The 19,532-nt window shown below is 46.6% G+C and overlaps 1 protein-coding gene across 13 annotated transcripts in view; it reads left to right on the forward strand.

Annotated features, from left to right (window-relative positions):
* Positions 1-3,186: 3,186 nt before the first annotated feature.
* The window catches only part of LOC125970552 (cytosolic carboxypeptidase 4), a 104,922-nt gene continuing 88,576 nt past the window's right edge, over positions 3,187-19,532 (forward strand). For 5 of the 13 annotated variants that reach the window (XM_049722937.2, XM_049722941.2, XM_049722940.2 and 2 more), the window contains exons 1-3: positions 3,478-3,947; positions 7,068-7,131; positions 8,406-8,552. In XM_049722937.2, the coding sequence (XP_049578894.1) occupies positions 3,891-3,947; positions 7,068-7,131; positions 8,406-8,552 (268 nt within the window). In that variant the 5' untranslated portion in view covers positions 3,478-3,890. Of the gene's footprint in view, positions 3,317-3,476; positions 3,948-7,067; positions 7,132-8,405; positions 8,553-19,532 lie in introns of those variants that run through there. The other 8 variants (XM_049722939.2, XM_049722945.2, XM_068651027.1 and 5 more) reach the window with 4 other exon arrangements.

The following is a 19,532-nucleotide window of genomic DNA, read 5'->3' on the forward strand; positions in this document are numbered from 1 at the left end:
CTTCATCCAGCTCATTCCGGGGGATCCCAAGTGTTAGAGATTCACTCACTCCAACTTATTTTGCAAGAACCACACGGGAGACAAGTAAGTCCTTTTAGAGACCTGCAGGTGGAGAGTCCATTCGTCGCTGTGCGTGCAGCGATGTTCGAATGGAGGTCTAAAACTCTCCCTCCTGCAAGGGCATATTTATTAGGAGAAACAGAGTGGGGGTGAGAGTGGACAGGTTTGGTGAACCCCCGGCCTCTGGTCAAATCAGAGCAGGGGGTGTTTTACGATGTTGTGGGAAACAGAACAACTTTGATTGCTTACTCTGCAGCTGGTCAATCAAGCAGAGAATGCAACCACTTTATTTTACTGCATTGTGAGAGCAAGACAAGATTGGTTAATCATTATAGTCTACATTCCAACATAATCCTACGATAAAGATAACCTGGAAAACCCTAACACCAAGGCGTTCCCAGGCCAGCTGAGAGACATAGTCTCTCCAGCGCGTCCTGGGTCCTCCACGGGGTCCCCTACCGGTGGGACACACCTCCCAAGGGAGGCATCCAGGAGGCATCCTGATGAGATGCCCGAGCCACCTCATCTGGCTCCTCTCAGCGCGGAGGAGCAGCGGCTCTACTCCGCATCTCTTCCGGATGACTGAGCTTCTCACCTTATCTCTAAGGGAGAGCCCGGACACTCTGCGGAGGAAACTCATTTTTCGCCCCTTGTATCTGGGATCTCGTTCTTTCGGTCACGACCCATAGGTGACCATAGGTGAGGGTAGAAGCGTAGATCGACCGGTAAATTGAGAGCTTTGCCTTTTGGCTCAGCTCTCTCTTCCCCACAACGGACCGGTACAGAGTCCACATTACTGCCGCCGCTGCACCCATTTGCCAGTCGATCTCACGCTCCATCCTGCCCTCACTCGTGAACAAGACCCCAAGATACTTGAACTCCTCCACTTGGGGAAGGATCTCATCCCCGATCCGGAGAGGATATTCCAACCTTTTCCGACCGAGGACCATGGACTCGGATTTGGAGGTGCTGACCCTCATCCTGACCGCTTCACACTCGGCTGCGAACCGCTCCAGTGAAAGCTGGAGATCACGGCTTGAAGAAGCCAACAGCACAACGTCGTCTGCAAAAAGCAGAGACGCAATCCTGAAGTCCCCAAACCGGACCCCCCTCAACGCCTCGGCTGCGCCTAGAAATTCTGTCCATAAAAGTTATGTACAGAATCGGTGACATAGGGCAGCCTTGGCGGAGTCCAACTCTCACTGGGAACGAATCCGACTTACTGCCGGAAATGGGGACCAAACTTTGGCATCAATGATACAGGGACCGAACCGCCCTTATCAGTTGGCTCGGCACCCCGTACTCCCAAAGCACCCTCCACAGAACTTCCCGATGGACACGGTCAAATGCCTTCTCCAAGTCCACTAAACACATGTGGACTGGTTGAGCGAACTCCCATGCACCCTCGAAGATCCTGCCGAGCTTGTCCACTGTTCCACGGCCAGGACGAAAACCACACTGCTCCTCCTGAATCCGAGGTTCGACCTCCCGACGGACCCTCCTCTCCAGCACCCCTGAATAGACCTCACCAGGGAGGCTGACGAGTGTGATTCTTCTGTAGTTGGAACACACCCTCGGGCCCCCCTTCTTAAAGAGGGCAACCACCACCCCAGTCTGCCAATCCAGAGGCACCGATGTCTACTCAATGTTGCAGAGGCTTGTCAGCCAAGACAGCCCCACAACATCCAGAGCCCTGCTTCCACAATGGAAAGCATGTCGGTGGAATTGTGGAGATCTTCGACGTATTCTCCTCACCGACTCACTACGTCCCGAGTCGAGGTCAGCAGCACACCATCCCCACTGTAAACAGTGTTGACGGTGTACTGCTTTCTCCTCCTGAGATGCCGGGTGGTGGACCAGAATTTCCTCGAAGCCGTCCGGAAGTCATTTTCCATGGCCCTCGCCAAACTCCTCCCACGCCCGGGTTTTTGTCTCAGCAACCGCCAAAGCCGCGTTCCGCTTGGCCATCCAGTAACTGTCGGCTGCCTCCGGAGTCCCACAGTCCAAAACTTCCAAGTTTCACTGTCATTGCCCACATGAGCATTGAAGTCATCCAGTAGAATGATAGAGTCGCCAGAAGGAGCGCTCTCCACCACTTCTTCTAAGGACCCCAAAAAGGGTGGGTACTCTGAGCTGCTGTTCGGTGCATAGGCACAAACAACAGTCAGGACCCGTCCCCCCCCACCCGAAGGCGGAGGGATGCTACCCTCTTGTTCACCGGGGTGAACCCCAATGTGCAGGCGCCCCACCTGCTCGACGCCGCTCACCGTGAACAACTCCAGAGTGGAAGAGAGTCCCGCCCCTCTCGAGATAGCTTGTACCAGAGCCCAAACTATGTGAGTCCGACTATGTCTATCAGAACTTATCTTCCTCACACACCAGCTCGGGCTTCTTTCCAGTCAGAGAGGTGACATTCTATGTCCCAAGAGCCATCTTCTGTGCCGGGGATCGGACTGCCAAGGTCCCCGCCTTTGGCCGCCGCCCAGCTCGCTTTGCACCTGACCCCTTTGGCCCCTCCTACAGGTGGTGAGTCCGTGGGAAGGAGGACCCACATTTTATTTTTGGGCTGTGCCCGGCCGAGCCCCATGGGCGAAGGCCTGGCCACCAGACGCTCGCCTTCGAGCCCCACCTCCAGGCCTGGCTCCAGAGTGGGGCCCCGGTGACCTGCATCCGGGCGAGAGAAAACTAGGTCCATATATTTTATTCATCATAAGAGGTCTTCTGAGCCGTGCTTTGTGTGGCCCCTCACCTAGGACCCTTTTGCCATGGGTGACCCTACCAGGGGCATGAAGCCCCAGACAACATGGCTCCTAGGATCATAGGGGCATGCAAACCCCTCCAAAGAATCCCTCCAAGGTATTCACTCCAAGGCACCAGACAAAGTAAGAAAAGCGGCAAGGGCTTCGCAAGGAGTACAGTCCTGTGTGTGTATTTGTTTGTGTGTGTTTGTGTGTGTGTGTGTTTATGTGCATGCAAATATGGGTGTGCAGTATGTGCGTGTGTGTGTGTGCGTGCGTGTGTGTGTGTGTGTGTGTGTGTGTGTGTGTGTGTGTGTGCTACCAGTGCCAAACATAAGTACTTAGCCATTAATCCTCTGTGAATGAATCCCACCACTGAATATAGTTTGCTTTGCAGCTGCCCAACTGGTCTTGTCAAAGCCTTTTTTTAGTGGCAGACCTCTCAACACCACAGCACAAATGTTTTCTAGAGCTCTTTATCTTGGAGGGATAGTGTTACATATGGACAAGCATACTATGTGAGTACCTTGACACACGATGTACATTCAACCAACAGCGTCATAAGTCTAGTCTAAAATATAATGGTTCTTCATTCTACAGAAATATATACGCATGAGCAGCAGTGCCATCTAGGATGGCACTGCTGCTCATAACTACTCATAACTAAGTGTAGCCTCCCTGATTATTCCCGGTGAAGATTGAAGGAGGTGGTCTGTCTGTCTCCCTGTCTCTGTGGCTCTCTTTCTCTCTCCCTGTCTCTGTCTCTGTTTCTGTCTCTCTCTCTGTCTTTCTCTCTCTGTCTCTCTCTCTCTCTCTCTCTCTCTCTCTCTCTCTCTCTCTCCCTCTCTCTCTCTCTCTCTCTCGTGCGCGCTTACTCAGTCTTTCAAAAAACAGGGAGTCAAATACTTTGTCTGACTGTTGTGTGTGATAGTGGGACATTATTTCAACTACATCTCCTTTTCTGTGCTTTGTAAATCTTCCTGTATTTTTGGTATAGCTGCCGTTTGTTTTGCTTTTTAAATTTCAACATCTACCTGATCACATTTTTGCTGTTGCTGTTTGACAACCTGCACAGAGCAGGGTCAACCAAGAATGTCAGCCTTCCAAAACCCCTCCAGTGGCTTTGAAGCCATTTTTTCTACTCTACAGGTAGGGATTCATAATGCAACTGTGCATGATACAACACAGAAGAGTTGTAGCGCTTCAAATAAGTATTTCTTTTATCGTTGGTGTAATATTATATATTTATAAATGTATTGCACATTTACTTTTAAAAGGTTTCCCATTGCTGTTTACATTGAAGGTGGCTCAGTGGCTGACTGGTTTGCATTTCCGCCACCCAGATCAAATCTGTGCCCAGATTTCCTATATTTTCCCCATGCATGCATGAGGTTTCTGTGGGTACTCTGATAAACAGTACAGAGAACGTATGGTTGAATGATTTCGGCCCTCCCAATTTTAGTGAGAGTAAAACTTTGTGGGCATGTCAGTTGTTTTTCTCTCAAAGTTTCCACCATGAGAAAAGGAGAGATGTAGTAATTTACCAACTGTAATGACAGATGTATGCCAGTGGAAATTCAAGCTACAAACAACCTTGTTCACAAACAATTCGCACAAAGGTTTGTTAGAAAAATGGCCTAACTTACATTCTATTTCCGGCATACTAACTGTCTTGTCAGAGATGAATAAGTGTAATCGCTGTGTAGCCGTCATTGACAATATGAATAAAGCATTGCAAACTGAAAAATATTTGTATCCTTCCATGGTCCATGGTCAATTACATGCTTGATCATCCTATCACAAAATATTTACATGGGAGCCTAACGGAAAAAAGATTTAAGAAGAAAATTTAAATCATTAAAATGCAATCTACAGCAGGTGAAGGTAAAACGCTTCATATAAAACGCACAATGTCATATTTTCTTGTGTTGTTTACTTGGATGTACATTGTGAACTATGTCTTGTCACCGTGGGATAGTGGAAACTTAATTTCGATCTCTTTTGTGTGTCTTGGCATGTAAAGAAATTGACAATAAAGCAGACTTTGACTTTCATGTGTTCATCACAGCTTTTTGTTAAAGATGAATGTTTCTATTTTGAAAACAGAATTACAGACCAAATACATAACTGTATTGTAATTCAAGATTCAAGAATTTCTATTCGCCATGTTTGAACGTGCCAAACAAGGAATTTGATTTCGGTACATCACAGCCTCTGTTCAACATTTAGGTGACTAACAACACTCAGGACGTGTGAATAATGACAAATATTCTCAAACATCCCCTGATCTTAAACTCCCAGGAGGGCAAGGAAAAAATCAAAACTACAACTAGGGGAAATGAGAAACCTTGAGAAGAGACCACAGTTGGGAGGATGCTTCTTCCAGGATGACCAGGCTGCTATGGATGCAGAGAGGACACATGGTACAAATAGTGTAGACAATTCAAAAAAGGTGTGGAGAGCAGGATGTTATTGCACAGCAATGACTCTGAGACTCTAAGAGTGGTGTGAGTTCATCAGAGCGACAGCCTGGGGGGAAAATCTGTCTCTGCGTATGCTGGTTTTGGCATACAGAGCTCTATAACGCCGTCCGGAGGGGAGTAGTTTGAACAGATTGCAACCTGGGTGAGAAGGGTCTGTAGAGATGTTACTTGCACGTTTTCTGGTCCTGGACAGGTACAAGTCTTGGATAGATGGGAGGTGGGAGAATTAATTCACATCTATGCATTTTCAATTTGTAAAATTGCTGTTTTGGAATAAATTGACAATAATTGAAAGTTTTTAAAAATACAATTTGTTGATTAATTGAGATATTAACCATTATTAAAATAATTGTTAGTTGCAGCCCTATAAAACAATTACACTAGTTTTAGATTCTTAATTAAAAAAAACACATCCACTGCCACATTGAATTGGTGCCTGTAGAAAACTAATAGAGCAAATAAATGAAACGAAGTACTTCGGTATCATTTTTGACTGATCTGAAATTTCCAGTTAAAAATATGTACAGTCAAACCTCCGTTTTCGATCACAATCCGTTCCAGAAGGCGGTTCGAGAAGCGAATCGGTCGAATTCCGAATCTATTTTTCCCATTACAAATAATGGAAACATTTTTAATCTTTTCCAAGACTAAAAAAAACCCGCCTTTTTAAAGCATTTTTTCATTTGCGCATTTTTGTCCGATCGCGCAACTGCAGCGCACAGCCGAACGCGCAACCGTAGAGCGTCGCCGACCGCGCAACTACACAGCGCTGGTCGCATTATTGTGACAGAGTCGTCGCTGAAATTTAGAAAATGTTTTTAACGTCCTGATGTACTTTCCAAAATTTAAGTGGACCTCAGTGCGCAGGGAACCAAATTAGGTCCGATCGCGCAACCGCAGCGCGCCGGAGCGCTCACTGTCGCATTGCTCTAAGAGCGTCTTTGTGTTTTAGGATGGCTTTGCTGCTCCCACTTGCTTTCTTTGGAGGCATGATTAGGGGTTAATACAATCCTCAAAGTAACGAAAATACAATAACAACGGAGTCAGTCGGCACCCGGGCCGCGCGGTCGGGTTTTCTCGGGTCCTCCCGACCTCCGAATTTTGTTCCGAAGCAAAAAAATCTAAATTTTTTTGTTCGAATTCCGATTTGTTAGAGAACCGGGACGTTCGAAAACCGAGGTTTGACTGTACTATGTAAAGAGGTTAAAACAAACCTGAAGTGTTTCTACTTCATCAGCCCTTGTCAGTTAATGCCACATTCATATACACTGGTGCAATGATGCTTTCATATTTGCCTGACTGCATCACATCATGTCACAACGCCACAATAAAACGTTTCATTTCACCTTATATTGAGACAATCAAGGCAGTGGACAAGAAAGCAATACAGTTACATAGCTGGCAAATCATTAAAAAAAAAAAAAATCTTTGATAACTTTATAAATGTGTGGACAATATCGAGCTCCTCTTATTTTATTTCATTTTTTTTTAACTTTCTAATAAGCATCCTGTAGAAAACTGTTGAGGATATTTACTCGTGCTAAAACACTTAACGTAATGCATCTGGTTTGTTCATTGTTTTTGTTATGTCCTTATCAAAAACATTCTATTCACATCATATAACTTGGTAATGCTTGATGTGCTGTTGCTTATGTTTTAATAAAAGCCTCACAGAGCCTTATCCAACGCTGCACTGTTTGACTGTTGTGCACATGTTTGTCAACATAAGCAGTATTTTAGACATGATATTTGGTGATCAGAATGGTGCTTTTGTTTACCTCTCCAGAATGCAGAGGATGCCGAGAGCACCCTAAATGTTCTCAATATCCTGGATGAACTCCTGTCTGCAGGTGAGCATTGAAATAAATAGAATGAATGAACACATTCAACCAATTGCATCACATTTCCTGCTGAACGGTAATGGTCTTTCACTTGCACCTACAAGGCACTCAAAGAGGTCCACACTGACTCCTCATTCACCTGCTGATGACACATCATCAGGAGCAACTAGGGAGTCAGTCTCATGCTCAGAACGCTTTGACATGGTCATACAAGTTTGACCCCACAACCTCCGAGTTGAGCGACAGCTACTCTACCACTGAGCCATGCCGCCCCATAGTCATGTGAATCTTTGTATATCGCTGGCGCTGGGCAGAAAACTTTGTCTAAATTTGGTAAATTTCGTACTTGTTCATGAATCTTTACTATTGGTCATTCCACACGTTGGTATGTCATGTTTTATTAAGTATTGAACAAACGTACTTGTATGTGTTAAATAGCTTGCACTCCATGCAATTATAATGGCTGAACAAGTGAGCATCCTGCCCTAAACTAGCTATAATTAATATCTAATATCTTCCCCCCCACCACCTCAATCAAACCCCTCACCTTTCACTAAAAACTTCAATTGCTCATAGAATTTGAATTTCTCAAGTTAAATTATTTGGGAAATTCACTGGGTCAACTTAACTAATAAAAATTGCTAAAATTGAAAATACAAATATAATTTTCCTGATAACAAAAATACTTGCATTGAGATTGTTCGTGAAAAAAATGGACCACCCCGGTAAGATGATGTCTTTAAAGTGGTACTCACCCTCTTTACCAGACTCTTACCCTGCAGTTAACTAATACTTGGGAGTGGTGCTCAAATGGGCCATTGCTTGTATGACCACATGCTTGCAAGTTGGGAAAGGTTTGGGCGTAGTCTAAATAACCTAAATCACCCTATTTTACAACAAGCTACAAACTATGCTAAATAAAGTATCATCTTGGCTCCGACCTTTCTATGTGAAGTTTGCAAGTTCTTCCTGTGCTTGCCTGGGTTTTCTCCGGTGCACTGACTCTTGCCCAAAGACAGCTGAACAGTGGGCTCAAGCTCACCTATGGGGGAAAGGAGCATCGGAAATGGGTGGAGGGAACCCTAGAATGTGGTATTCTATATTACCTATAAATTGCTCGGAAGTATGTGAAGCATCATAAGACAGGTAGAAAAAGATGACTTGTCGTGTGCAAGGTAAAAATAGGCACAAATACTAATGGCTGGTATTGCAAGTAACGGTCATTGTTGTTTTATTCTTATATATGTAATAGTAATTTCCATAACCATCACACTTTGTTTCAGATACTGATCATCGTATTCACTACATGATCAGTAAAGGTGGAAGTGAAGCCTTGCTCAGTGCACTGATCAAGAATGGCAGCAGGTCCAGTCCCGACTACACCATTCTGCTGCCGATACTATACCTGGTAGCCAAAGTAGGACAAAAAGGTAACAACATTCATATAAAAAACGAGTGAATCCTCCCGCCACCGCCTTGATTCGCAGAGAATGTATTCAAAGCCTGACCGAATTAATGCCCCCCTAACAGTGAATAATAATTCAGACAACAAATATACATTAACCAAACACGGCTACCTTAAAAATATCTTAAAATATTACTGTACCCTTTAAAATACTGTTCTGTTATTACCTTACCAGGAAGCATGCAAAATACAGTACATCTACTACGTACGTCAATGGTGATAATAATGTTGATTTTGTGTAGCGACAATATTTTTGAGTGTGAATAATATTTTGAATGAATATGTCAAGTCAAGTCAAGTCAAGTTTATTTGTATAGCCCTAAATCACAAACAGTCTCAAAGGGCTTCACATAGACAAAAAATGGGAATTATTCTCAAAGCATCCCCTGATCTTAATCTCCCATAAGGGCAAGGAAAAACTCAAAAAAACCCTACCAGGGGAAAATGAAAAACCTTGAGAAGGGACCACAGATGGAAGGATCCCCCTTTCAGGATCACCAGGTTGTAATGGATGCAGAGAGGGCACAAGTAATGCATATTATGAAAATCTATGAAAAAAAATGGATGTCGGAGGTGCTCTCGATTGTCCTGGCAGTGTCTTCAAGGAGGTTGAGCTGCAGTTTCCTCATCTTGAATTGGTCCCCGAGAATCCAGCTAGCCGCTATCAGCTTTTGCGCCACCTAACCACCTCCCCAGCCAGGGACGGGGGTGGGGAGAGAGAACAAAAACAAACTCCGGCCGAATTGGCCACTACAAGTTAGTTAAAGGCCATCTCATAGAAATGTGTCTTTAAACGTGTCTTAAATGTTTCTACTGAGGTAGCAGTTCTAATATCCATTGGTAGGGCATTCCAAAGCTCTGGAGCCCGAATAGAGAATGCTCTAGAACCTGCAGACATTTTCTTGGCCCTCGGTGTAACTAAAAGACTAGCGTTTTGCGAACGAAGGTTACGAGACGGAACATAAGGAACGACTAGGTCGACGAGATATGAAGGCGCTAAGCCATGCAGTGATTTATAGGTTAGTAGAAGAACCTTGAAGTCACATCTTAAATGGACCGGGAGCCAATGTAAGTTGGCTAATATTGGGGTAATGTGATCAAATTTTCTTGTCCGTGAGAGCAGCCTCGCAGCAGCATTTTGTAATAACAGTAGACTTTTGATGAGGGACTTAGGAAGACCAGAGAATAATACATTACAGTAGTCTAGGCGCAATGTGACGAACGCATGTATAATAGTTTCCGCATTCCCGGTCGAGAGGATAGGACAAATCTTAGCAATATTACGAAGGTGAAAAAACGCAATTCTGGTTATATTCTTAATGTGTTTTTGAAAGGAGAGCGTTTGGTCAAATATTACCCCGAGATTAGTTACAGTATCACTCTGAGTGATAGTACGGTTATCTATAGTTATAGTGGTTTCCTTAAATAAGTGTTGATAACGAGTAGGACCAATTGTCAACATCTCAGTTTTATCTGGGTTAAGACGAAGGAAGTTGAGAGACATCCATTGCTTGATCTCCGCAAGGCATGCCTCAAGATTACAACAGTCCCGCGGATCTGTCATCGATAACGGCATATATAATTGGGTGTCATCCGCGTAGCATTGAAAACTAATATTGTATTTACATATTATGTCCCCAAGTGGAATCATATAAATATTAAATAGAATCGGTCCGAGTACCGATCCCTGTGGGACACCACACGTAACATTATAGAGCTCAGAGGATGTATTGCCATGGACCACTCGGTGTGTTCTGTCTGATAGATAGGGATAGAACCAGCCTAGTGCTGACCCTGAAATACCAACACAACTTTTAAGACGCCCTAATAAAATATCGAAGTCTACAGTGTCAAAAGCAGCACTAAGATCGAGTAGTAACAATACAGACCACGTATTTGAATACATAGCTATGAGGAGATCATTAGTCACTTTAGGAAGTGCTGTCTCTGTGGAATGATTAGCACTAAAACCAGACTGAAAATAGTCATATCGACTATTAGCGACCATGTAATCAATAAGCTGCTGCGCTACTACTTTTTCAAGAAGTTTTGAAACTGGGCTATAATTACTGAGACAGTCCAGGTCAAGATTTGCTCGCTTAAGTAACGGTTTAATAATAGCGGTTTTAAAGGCTGTTGGCACTATCCCAGAGGAGACAAACAGATTGATTATATTTTAGACGGACGGTCCTAAAATTGGAAATAATTCTTTAAGTAGTTTGGCTGGAAGCGGGTTGAGTAAACATGTTGTTTGTTTAGCCGCACTAACCAATTGTGTAAACCTTTCAAGGGACACGCTTTTAAAATTTGAGAGGTGTTAGGTTACGGATTCTAGTTATTGATCTGACTCCAAATTGCGATCAACACTTAACACATAAATTGCTATGTCCTAATCCACACACTGGCGCACCTAACAATTTTGCGAGTTCGTTCTGTCAAAGAGAAGACCAGTAGATCAATCAGACCAAATTTACCAATTGTTTATTCCTGACAAAGCGCACTAATACAGGCCTGGGCCCCGGGTCCCTCACACTAAAACTCGTGCGTTTTTGTGACCACCAAAAGACGACACATTCTTCCGGGTCGCCCAGTTTTAAAGAAACACAATATGAATATTAAAGCATGCAAAATATTGTGAGATGATTGGTCGATGGCCATCTCCTCCCCATGTCGGTGTTATCGCTGAGGTAAGGTGGTTGGATTTCCCCGCGAAGCCGGGCCACATAGAAGTGCTGTTGTTCTCGTTCCTCAACGACCTTGAGGTGTTCTCGTCCGGTACTCCCTGTCTGGGCCGAGACACAACACTTCAACGAAAACAAGTTCATGCAGTTTGCCTGCACATTCTTCGCCACCCACCAATCCACACGAGCACTCCAATACTAGATATTAATATGATTATAAGTTTAACACAACCTTAAAATATGTTTGCAAACTCCCGAAAGCACATTTCCCTTTATTCCCTCTCATGACCTCATTTATGAGGTCATCACCTGTTACTCTAGCAAACAGCTACCAGCGCGCTGTCGGTCCTTCCTTCCCCCCGCTGCTCATATTGAGTCACCAGGGTATATTGGCCCATCGGTGGCAACGGGCCAACGGTTTTCTCGATCAACCGGACAGTGAGTGATCTAATACATGGAATACAACAACAACTGCACAACATCATAATTGTAGTAAAAATAGCCACAGCAACAAGCACAGACATGATGAGCCCTTTCCAGCTTCCGAACGTTTTCATCCAATCAGACCAAATATCGGTGTGTACGCCTGAATGATCTTTCATCTTTTTGTTCAGTGCCCTTAGTCCTTCCAACGCCCTGGTCAGTCGGCCTCCTGGTGCCGTGTCGTTTGGGATGAAAGTACAACATGCATCACCAAACATTCCACACACACCATGTTCCTTAGCCAATAGCATGTCCAACGCAATTCTATTTTGGAACGCCATTAACGACGTTGCAGCCAATTGTTCATGAACTGCGGCAAATGATTCAGCTGTATAATTACCCAGTCGTTGGACATTGTAATGAACGTAATTAATACGGTCTACATATTTATTGGGGGTGATCCATAGGAGGATACTTTCGGATCCCGAGGACACTTGATTAACGAGTTTATACTTATCTGGCACACCCCGGGGCACGCCTATAGTGTCAATATATGTTGGATCGTCGTCGCTCAACCACGGGGGCAAAACGTCTCTTTTGGCTCGCTTCAGGAGCCCCGCCAGTGGGGACTCCAGGTTCCAATTGAGTTTCTGTATTTCAATGGGGACAACCACCACAGGCATTATCAACGACACGAGGGCACAGATACCTGATGCATTCTTCGGCAAGCGATCCTATAATTTGTCATCGCCACACCACAACCAGATGTCACTGGTCTTCCTCTGCTCCTTCCATCACTGCTGGGTGAATTCTGGCATGTCCTGTTAAAGCTTGAAAACAAGTGAATTTGGAAAAAAACTTTGTATATCACAATTACAAATTGAAACCTACTCACCCATTTCTATTTTACCACTCCCCCCTTTGACACATTCACCCAATGTGTCATTACGTATCAAAAGGAACCTGCAAAGCGTCCCCTCTCATCACCACACTCATTGTAGCCAGGCCCGCGGAACCTCGAGTTACCATCTGGGCCCCGGGACCATCACCCCAAGTCCTTGAAACTTGACTGTCCACCACACACACTCGGCAACACAAACAAAAATCATCGCACTCCTGTCAGTGAGCTTATAGCCCGGCTGACAGCGGACATTTGTACACACAAAAACAGACATCAAGTATCAAAATAAAAACAGTCATAAAATGAATCCTGGCGCCCGCGGATCATGTCCTGAAAACCACGTCATCAACAAGTTCATCATAAAAACCAAAAGGGCAAGGGTTAACATATTCTTGTAAATCCAACACAAACTTTCCACGAATGCAATCGACAACCTGCAAGAAGGAAAACAAGTTACGCAAGCAACGCGCAATCCGCTCCTTGGCTGGTGGCTGATGCTGCAAAAAAAAATCAAGTCACACGGAAAAACAAAGCAGAGCGTGCTATTGTCGCAAACACGTTCAAGTGTCAAACAATTGGTCACTGTCCACCTAGTCCGTCACCCCGTCGGGTGAGCTCAAAGTCGTCACACTCAAATCGTCCAAAGTCTTGCTGTTCGATACTAGTTCTGTCTTGTCTGACCTTATCACTGAAATGGGCCTTCTCCATCACACCGTTTTGTTGTCGATGGTGCCCCTGATTGATCATTGAGCCATGGTTCCGGTCAGAACTCATCACTTACCAGTTCCAGACCCTCCAGTCTGTACCACCCCTTCAGGTGAGAGGAATTTTATCCTAAATTGCAAACACATCACCCCAACTTCAGACCTCTCTGGCCAATCATACTGCGCACACAGTCATAGATGATAACATGCGCACGCACCCATCCACACACTCGCAGACACACACATCCGCCTCTATCACTCAGCTCTCCTCCTACACTAAGCAAAGTTAGTATGTTAGTGTGCAGGCAAACATTGACTCCTAATAGTAACTCTTCACATTTGGACATACTTGTCAATATGACCTATTGTAAAATCTCCAATTCAATTTTCCATAAACTCGCCCATCAGATTCATCGCAAATTGTCATATATGTCTATCTGGGGGGGGGGGGGGGGGGGGGGGGGGGGCGACTGTAGGACCCGCGTGTCAGGAGAGCCTCCATAACCTCAGATTGCTCCTACAAACTCGATCTCTATTAATTATCCTAATTAAATTCAATAAAGATGGGTCCGACTATTCCCTCTGGATTTTTACATCATCATTTGGCTCTCCCCCTTTTTCCTGTTGTCTAGCTCAAATATGTTTCTCAGTCTGCTTCTCTTTATTGCCCCTCTTGGCGAGTCTCACTCCGCCCTTTTTCTCTTCCTAAAAATCCTGCCTGTCACACAATCCAGCACCTCTCCCTGCTTCCTTAAATCGTCACCTATTTCCACTCCTTTCATCCACTCCCTCGCGCGGTCTGCCCCCCTCTGCAAAGCTGCAGCTCCACACAGGGAGCGCCAAGCCCTCTCCCTAGAATGGGCAGTTTTTAATGTAATTTACGTCATTGCTGTCCAGATCTTCTATCCTCAATCTCCCTTGCTGTCAATCCCTGTTAAAATGCCAAAATGCCCCTGTTCCTCTTGACTGAATCCACTTTAGTCTAAATGTCCTATTCTAAAATGTATCTAACTCGACTTCTACTTCTTAAGCCTGACGAGCCAAAATATCAGATCTCGCTCTTGTTTCTTACCGTTTTAGCCTATTTGTTTTATCCAAATCTGTTCAATCTCTGACTATGATGCTTTTATCTGTAGCTCTACGCATTATTCATTTTTTTATCAAATCTCCTCAGTTCTGTCAAACTCAGTGCACAATGAAGCTCTTGTCCACCTTGACCCAAGCTCCACACAGTTTGGTTACGCCACAGCAAGGAGTGCGATTTGGCCGTCGGACACTTCCAACACCCCTGCGTCCCAGAGGCCACACAGAGTGTCTTCCATGCCTTGGTCCGCCTCTTTCGGACAACGATATTGAGGCCGTTTGATAGGCTGCGTCTCATCCATTTGGAGATCAATGGGGGCCACCGAATGACAAAACCCGACATCAAATGGACCCTGGGACCACATTGTGTCGGGCAAGGCCGCCGGCATTACTTCAGCGTCCTCATGATCAGTTAACTCCCTACCGTGTGTGCGGGACACCAACATCATCTCCAGCAATCCTGTGTCTGCCATGGGTTGTTTAATTTGGTATGCATTCTGAGACTCAGACCAGTACAAATTAGGAATGTGAGTTTTCCGCCAATCAGTCTGTTGCAACAACTGCTTGACCATTGAGCCCAATTGTCTGGCCTCGTGTCCTGGGGCAAGAGCCAGCGAAATGTGTGGCACCCCTTTCTCTGTCATTTTGAACCACTGCATTTGTTCATATGTCAATTCTGTTGCCGCTGCGACTCCCTCTTTACCAATCAAAATGCACGATGAAGTTAAATCCCACATGTGCCCTTCAATTTCTTCAAACAAATCCCGATATACATCATCACTTTTTCGGTCATAATATAGAGTGCAATGCAAAGGATCAACAGGTAGGTGGTATGGCGCCAGTGAGCAGATCCAGGGCTTCCACAGTAGGTAGGTCGAGAACACACCGCCACCAGCAGGGGTCTCTGGCTCCAGCCTGGCCCAGTAGATGGTTGCAGTTTCTGCTTCTGCCGGTAGGGGCGCCATCAGCCACTGACCATGTTGTTGTAGCTGCTGTGAGCACTGGATGCTGATGCCATCTGGAAATTGAATAATCACTCCCTCAGGCCCACACAGAATTCTGGCTTGAACGGCTGACAGCAAGTCCCTTCCCATCAAATTGATCGGAGTGTCTGTGGAATGGATGTATTTGTACCACAGTCTACACCCTGTCCGGGTGATCACAGTTTCAAGTGGTTTGGTAAAAGGCAGAGTATGTGGTTGTCCCGAGAAGCCGACTAAAGTTGTTGTTTTCTTTGACAGTGAGGATACAGGAAGGGCAGTGTTTATTGATGAATAAGTTGCTCCTGTGTCCACCAGCATCTTCACAGGTTTTCCTCCCACTGTCACATGAAGCATTGGCTCCGCCGGGCCACTGCTTTCCTGGCTCCCCGGGCAGCCCTATTCAAATTGTCCACACCAGAGATCATCATGTTGGTAGTACTGACCTCCGTGCGTTTGTGGCTGTTGCCAGGGCCGTCCACCGGATGGAGCTGTTTCTGCCTGTTGCATCGGCGCCCCGGGTTAGTATGGCGGGCCTCCGGCTGGGCGTGTGGCTCCGTGCGGTCGATACTGTGGGCATTATTTTGCCCAGTGGTCGGTTTCGCCGCAGATGAAACATGCGTTGGGCGAATGGGGTTTGTATGCTGCCCTCCCCGGGTAAGCAGGTGCACTCCCTCCCCGGCCTCTGTATCCGCCCCGGAACTGGCCCCTTCCGCGCCCCACCACCTGAAGAGCCTGTGACATTTGCATTTCCTTTTTCTGTGATTTAGACTGTTTAGCTTCACCATGCATTTTTGCCAACTGTAATTTCAACAACTGTTTAGATAATGCGTCTGTCTCGTTTTCAACTTTAGCTTGTTACTCAGTGAACATTCTGCAGTGATGCAAAAGATGACGTTTAAATCTTTCTTCGGCACAAACCAGAATGTCAGGATCTGACATTAGCTGCTTCTTCACATCTGGCGGAAGTCCATCCAGCAGCGCCGTTCGGAAGAGCACCTCTGCCTCGTGCGTGAGAGCCGGATGGCGACCTGTGGTTTCAATCCAACTCTCCACACATTTTACATAATGTTGTGCAGGTGACATTTTCACATCATAAGGAAACATAGTGGGGGCCAGATCGGTGGGTTGTGGGAAAGTCAATTTAATGTTTTCAAACAGGGGCGCTGCTACTTGTGGCAAGGGCACCTCCCTCCCCAGTCTCGCTGTGCCTGCTGCTTCCTCAATTGCCTGCAATTGCACTAGCGAGCATGCTCCTGCCAACATCTGGCGCATGTCACCGAGTGTACAGCTCTGCCCACTCATCAGAGCCAAAAATTTGTTTAGCCAGACCTTGCCTCCTCTGTGAAGTGGGGGCATCTTTTCCATCATCGCGGTCACATTCAAGATTCAAGATTCAAAAGTTTTTTATTCGCCATGTTTGAGCGTGCCAAACAAGGAATTTGACTTCGGTAAATCACAGCCTCTGTTCAACATTTAGGTGACTAACAACAACACTCAGGACATGTGAAGAACGAAAGATATTCTCAAACACCCCCTGATCTTAAACTCCCAAGAGGGCAAGGAAAAACTCAAAACTCCAGCTAGGGGAAATGAGAAACCTTGAGAAGAGACCACAGATGGGAGGGTCCCTCTTCTAGGATGACCAGGCTGCAATGGATGCAGAGAGGACACATAGTACAAACAGTGTAGACAAAAAAGGTGTGGCAAGCGGGATGTTATTGCACAGTAATGACTCTGAGACTCTAAGAGTGGTGTGAGTTCATCAGAGCGACAGCCTGGGGGAAGAAGCTGTCTCTGTGTCTGCTGGTTTTAGTGTACAGAGCTCTATAACGGCGTCCGGAGGGGAGTAGTTCAAACAGGCTGCAACCTGGGTGCGAAGGGTCTGTTGAGATGTTACTTGCACGTTTCCTGGTCCTGGACAGGTACAAGTCTTGGATAGATGGGAGGTTGATTCCAATTATCTTTTCTGCAGTCCTTATTGTCCGTTGCAGTCTGTGCTTGTCTTGTTTGGAGGCCGATCCAAACCAGACAGTGATGGAGGTGCAGAGGACAGACTGGATGATGGCAGTGTAGAAGGTCTTCAGCAGCTCCCGTGGCAGGTTGAACTTCTTGAGCTGTCTCAGGAAGTACAGCCTCTGCTGGGCCTTCTTCCGGACAGAGTCTATGTGGCCGGTCCATTTCAGGTCCCGAGAGATTGTGGTTCCCAGGAACTTGAAGGTGTCTGATAAGAGAATAATATTACTGCGGATAGTGAGGGGTGAAAGTGGTGAAGGGCCTCGCCTGAAGTCCACTGTTCAGGGTTCAGGTCCAGGTGGTTTTGGCTGCACCAGTGGACCAGCCGCTCCACCTCCTGTCTGTACGCAGTCTCATCACCGTTCTGGATCAGTCCGATGAGAGTGGTGTCGTCTGCATACTTCAGGAGCTTCACGGAAGAGTCACTTGCGGAGAAATCGTTGGTGTAGAGGGAGAAGAGCAGTGGGGAGAGGACGCATCCCTGAGGGGCTCCAGTGTTGGTGGTCAGGGTGTCAGATGTGATGCTCCCCAGCCTCACACGCTGTCTCCTGTTGGTCAGGAAGCTGGTGATCCACTGACAGGTGGAGGCAGGCACCGCGAGCTGGATGAGCTTCTGTTGGAGGATGTCAGGAGCGATGGTGTTGAACGCCGAGCTGAAGTCCACAAACAGGATCCTGGCGTACTTTCCTGGGGTGTCCAGGTGTTGCAGGATGTAGTGCAGTCCCATGTTGACCGCATCATCCACCGACCTGTTTGCCCGGTAGGCAAACTGGAGGGGGTCCAGCAGGGGGCCCGTGACATCCTTCAGGTGGTTCAGTACTAACCTCTCGAAAGATTTCATGAACACAGATGTCAGTGCAACAGGTCTATAGTCATTCAGACCTGTGATGGCGGGCTTCTTGGCCACTGGAACGATGGTGGAGCTCTTGAAGCACGAGGGCACCTCACACAGCTCCAGGGAACGGTTGAAGATCCGTGCAAAGGTGGGCGCCAGCTGCTCAGCGCAGACTTTCAAGCAGGAAGGTGACACGCCGTCTGGGCCCGGTGCCTTCATGATCTTTTGTCTCCGGAACATCTGGCGCACTTCCTCCTCGCGAATCTGGAGTGCGGGCGCGGCCTCTGCAAGAGAGAGAGTCGGTGCCCACGGTAATGGAGGTGTGGACAGAGCAGTTGTGGGGGGAGGTGAGTATGTGGATTGTGTGGATTGTGCTGCAGGAGGTCCCGTTGTGTGGGAGGACCAATCAAACCTGCAGTCGAACCTGTTTAGCTGGTCAGCGAGCCTTGGGCTCTCCACAGGACGGGGGGTTCGTTTCTTGAAGCCCGTGATGCTCTGCAGGCCTTTCCACACTGTTGAGGGATCAGGATTGGCAGAGAGGTGTCTCTCCAGGCTCTCCCCGTAACACCTCCTGGCTTTCCTGACCTCTCGGTTCAGTGTGTTTCTGGTCTGCTTGAACAGGTCCCGGTCGCCGCTCCTGTAGGCCTCCTCCTTGACTTTGCGCAGCCTCCTAAGGTTCGGTGTAAACCAAGGTTTGTCGTTGTTGTACGTGCAGAAGGTCTTAGTCTGCACACACAGAGCCTCACAAAAACTGATGTATGATGTGACAGTGTCAGTGAGTTCACGCAAGTCTGAATTTGCAGCTTCAAAAACACTCCAATCGGTGCAGTCAAAGCAGGCTTGGAGGTCCTGCCTTGACTCCACTGTCCACTTCCTGACAGTCCTCACCACAGGCTTAGAAGTTTTTAGTTTCTGTCTGTAGGCAGGGATCAGATGAACTAGACAGTGGTCCGAGAGTCCTAAAGCTGCACGAGCCACAGAGTGGTATGCATCCTTAATTACGGTGTAGCAGTGGTCCAGTGTCTGTGCCCCTCTGGTGGGACACGTTATGTGCTGTCTGTATCTGGGGAGTTCGTGTGCGAGGTTCGCCCTGTTAAGATGACCCAGAACAATGATTAGTGAATTTGGTAGACGTTTCTCCATGTCTGTCACCTGGTCAGCCAGCATCTGCGTGGCTTCACTCGCACGTGCGTGTGGTGGGATGTAAACAGCCGCCATGACGATCGAGGAGAACTCCCGTGGTGAATAGAACGGCCGGCAGTTTATGAAAAGTGTTTCTAGGAGAGGGCTGCAAAACTCTTTCAACACCATGACATCGGTAC

Source organism: Syngnathus scovelli, chromosome 6 (genome assembly GCF_024217435.2).
Source record: "Syngnathus scovelli strain Florida chromosome 6, RoL_Ssco_1.2, whole genome shotgun sequence".
NCBI lineage: Eukaryota > Metazoa > Chordata > Actinopteri > Syngnathiformes > Syngnathidae > Syngnathus > Syngnathus scovelli.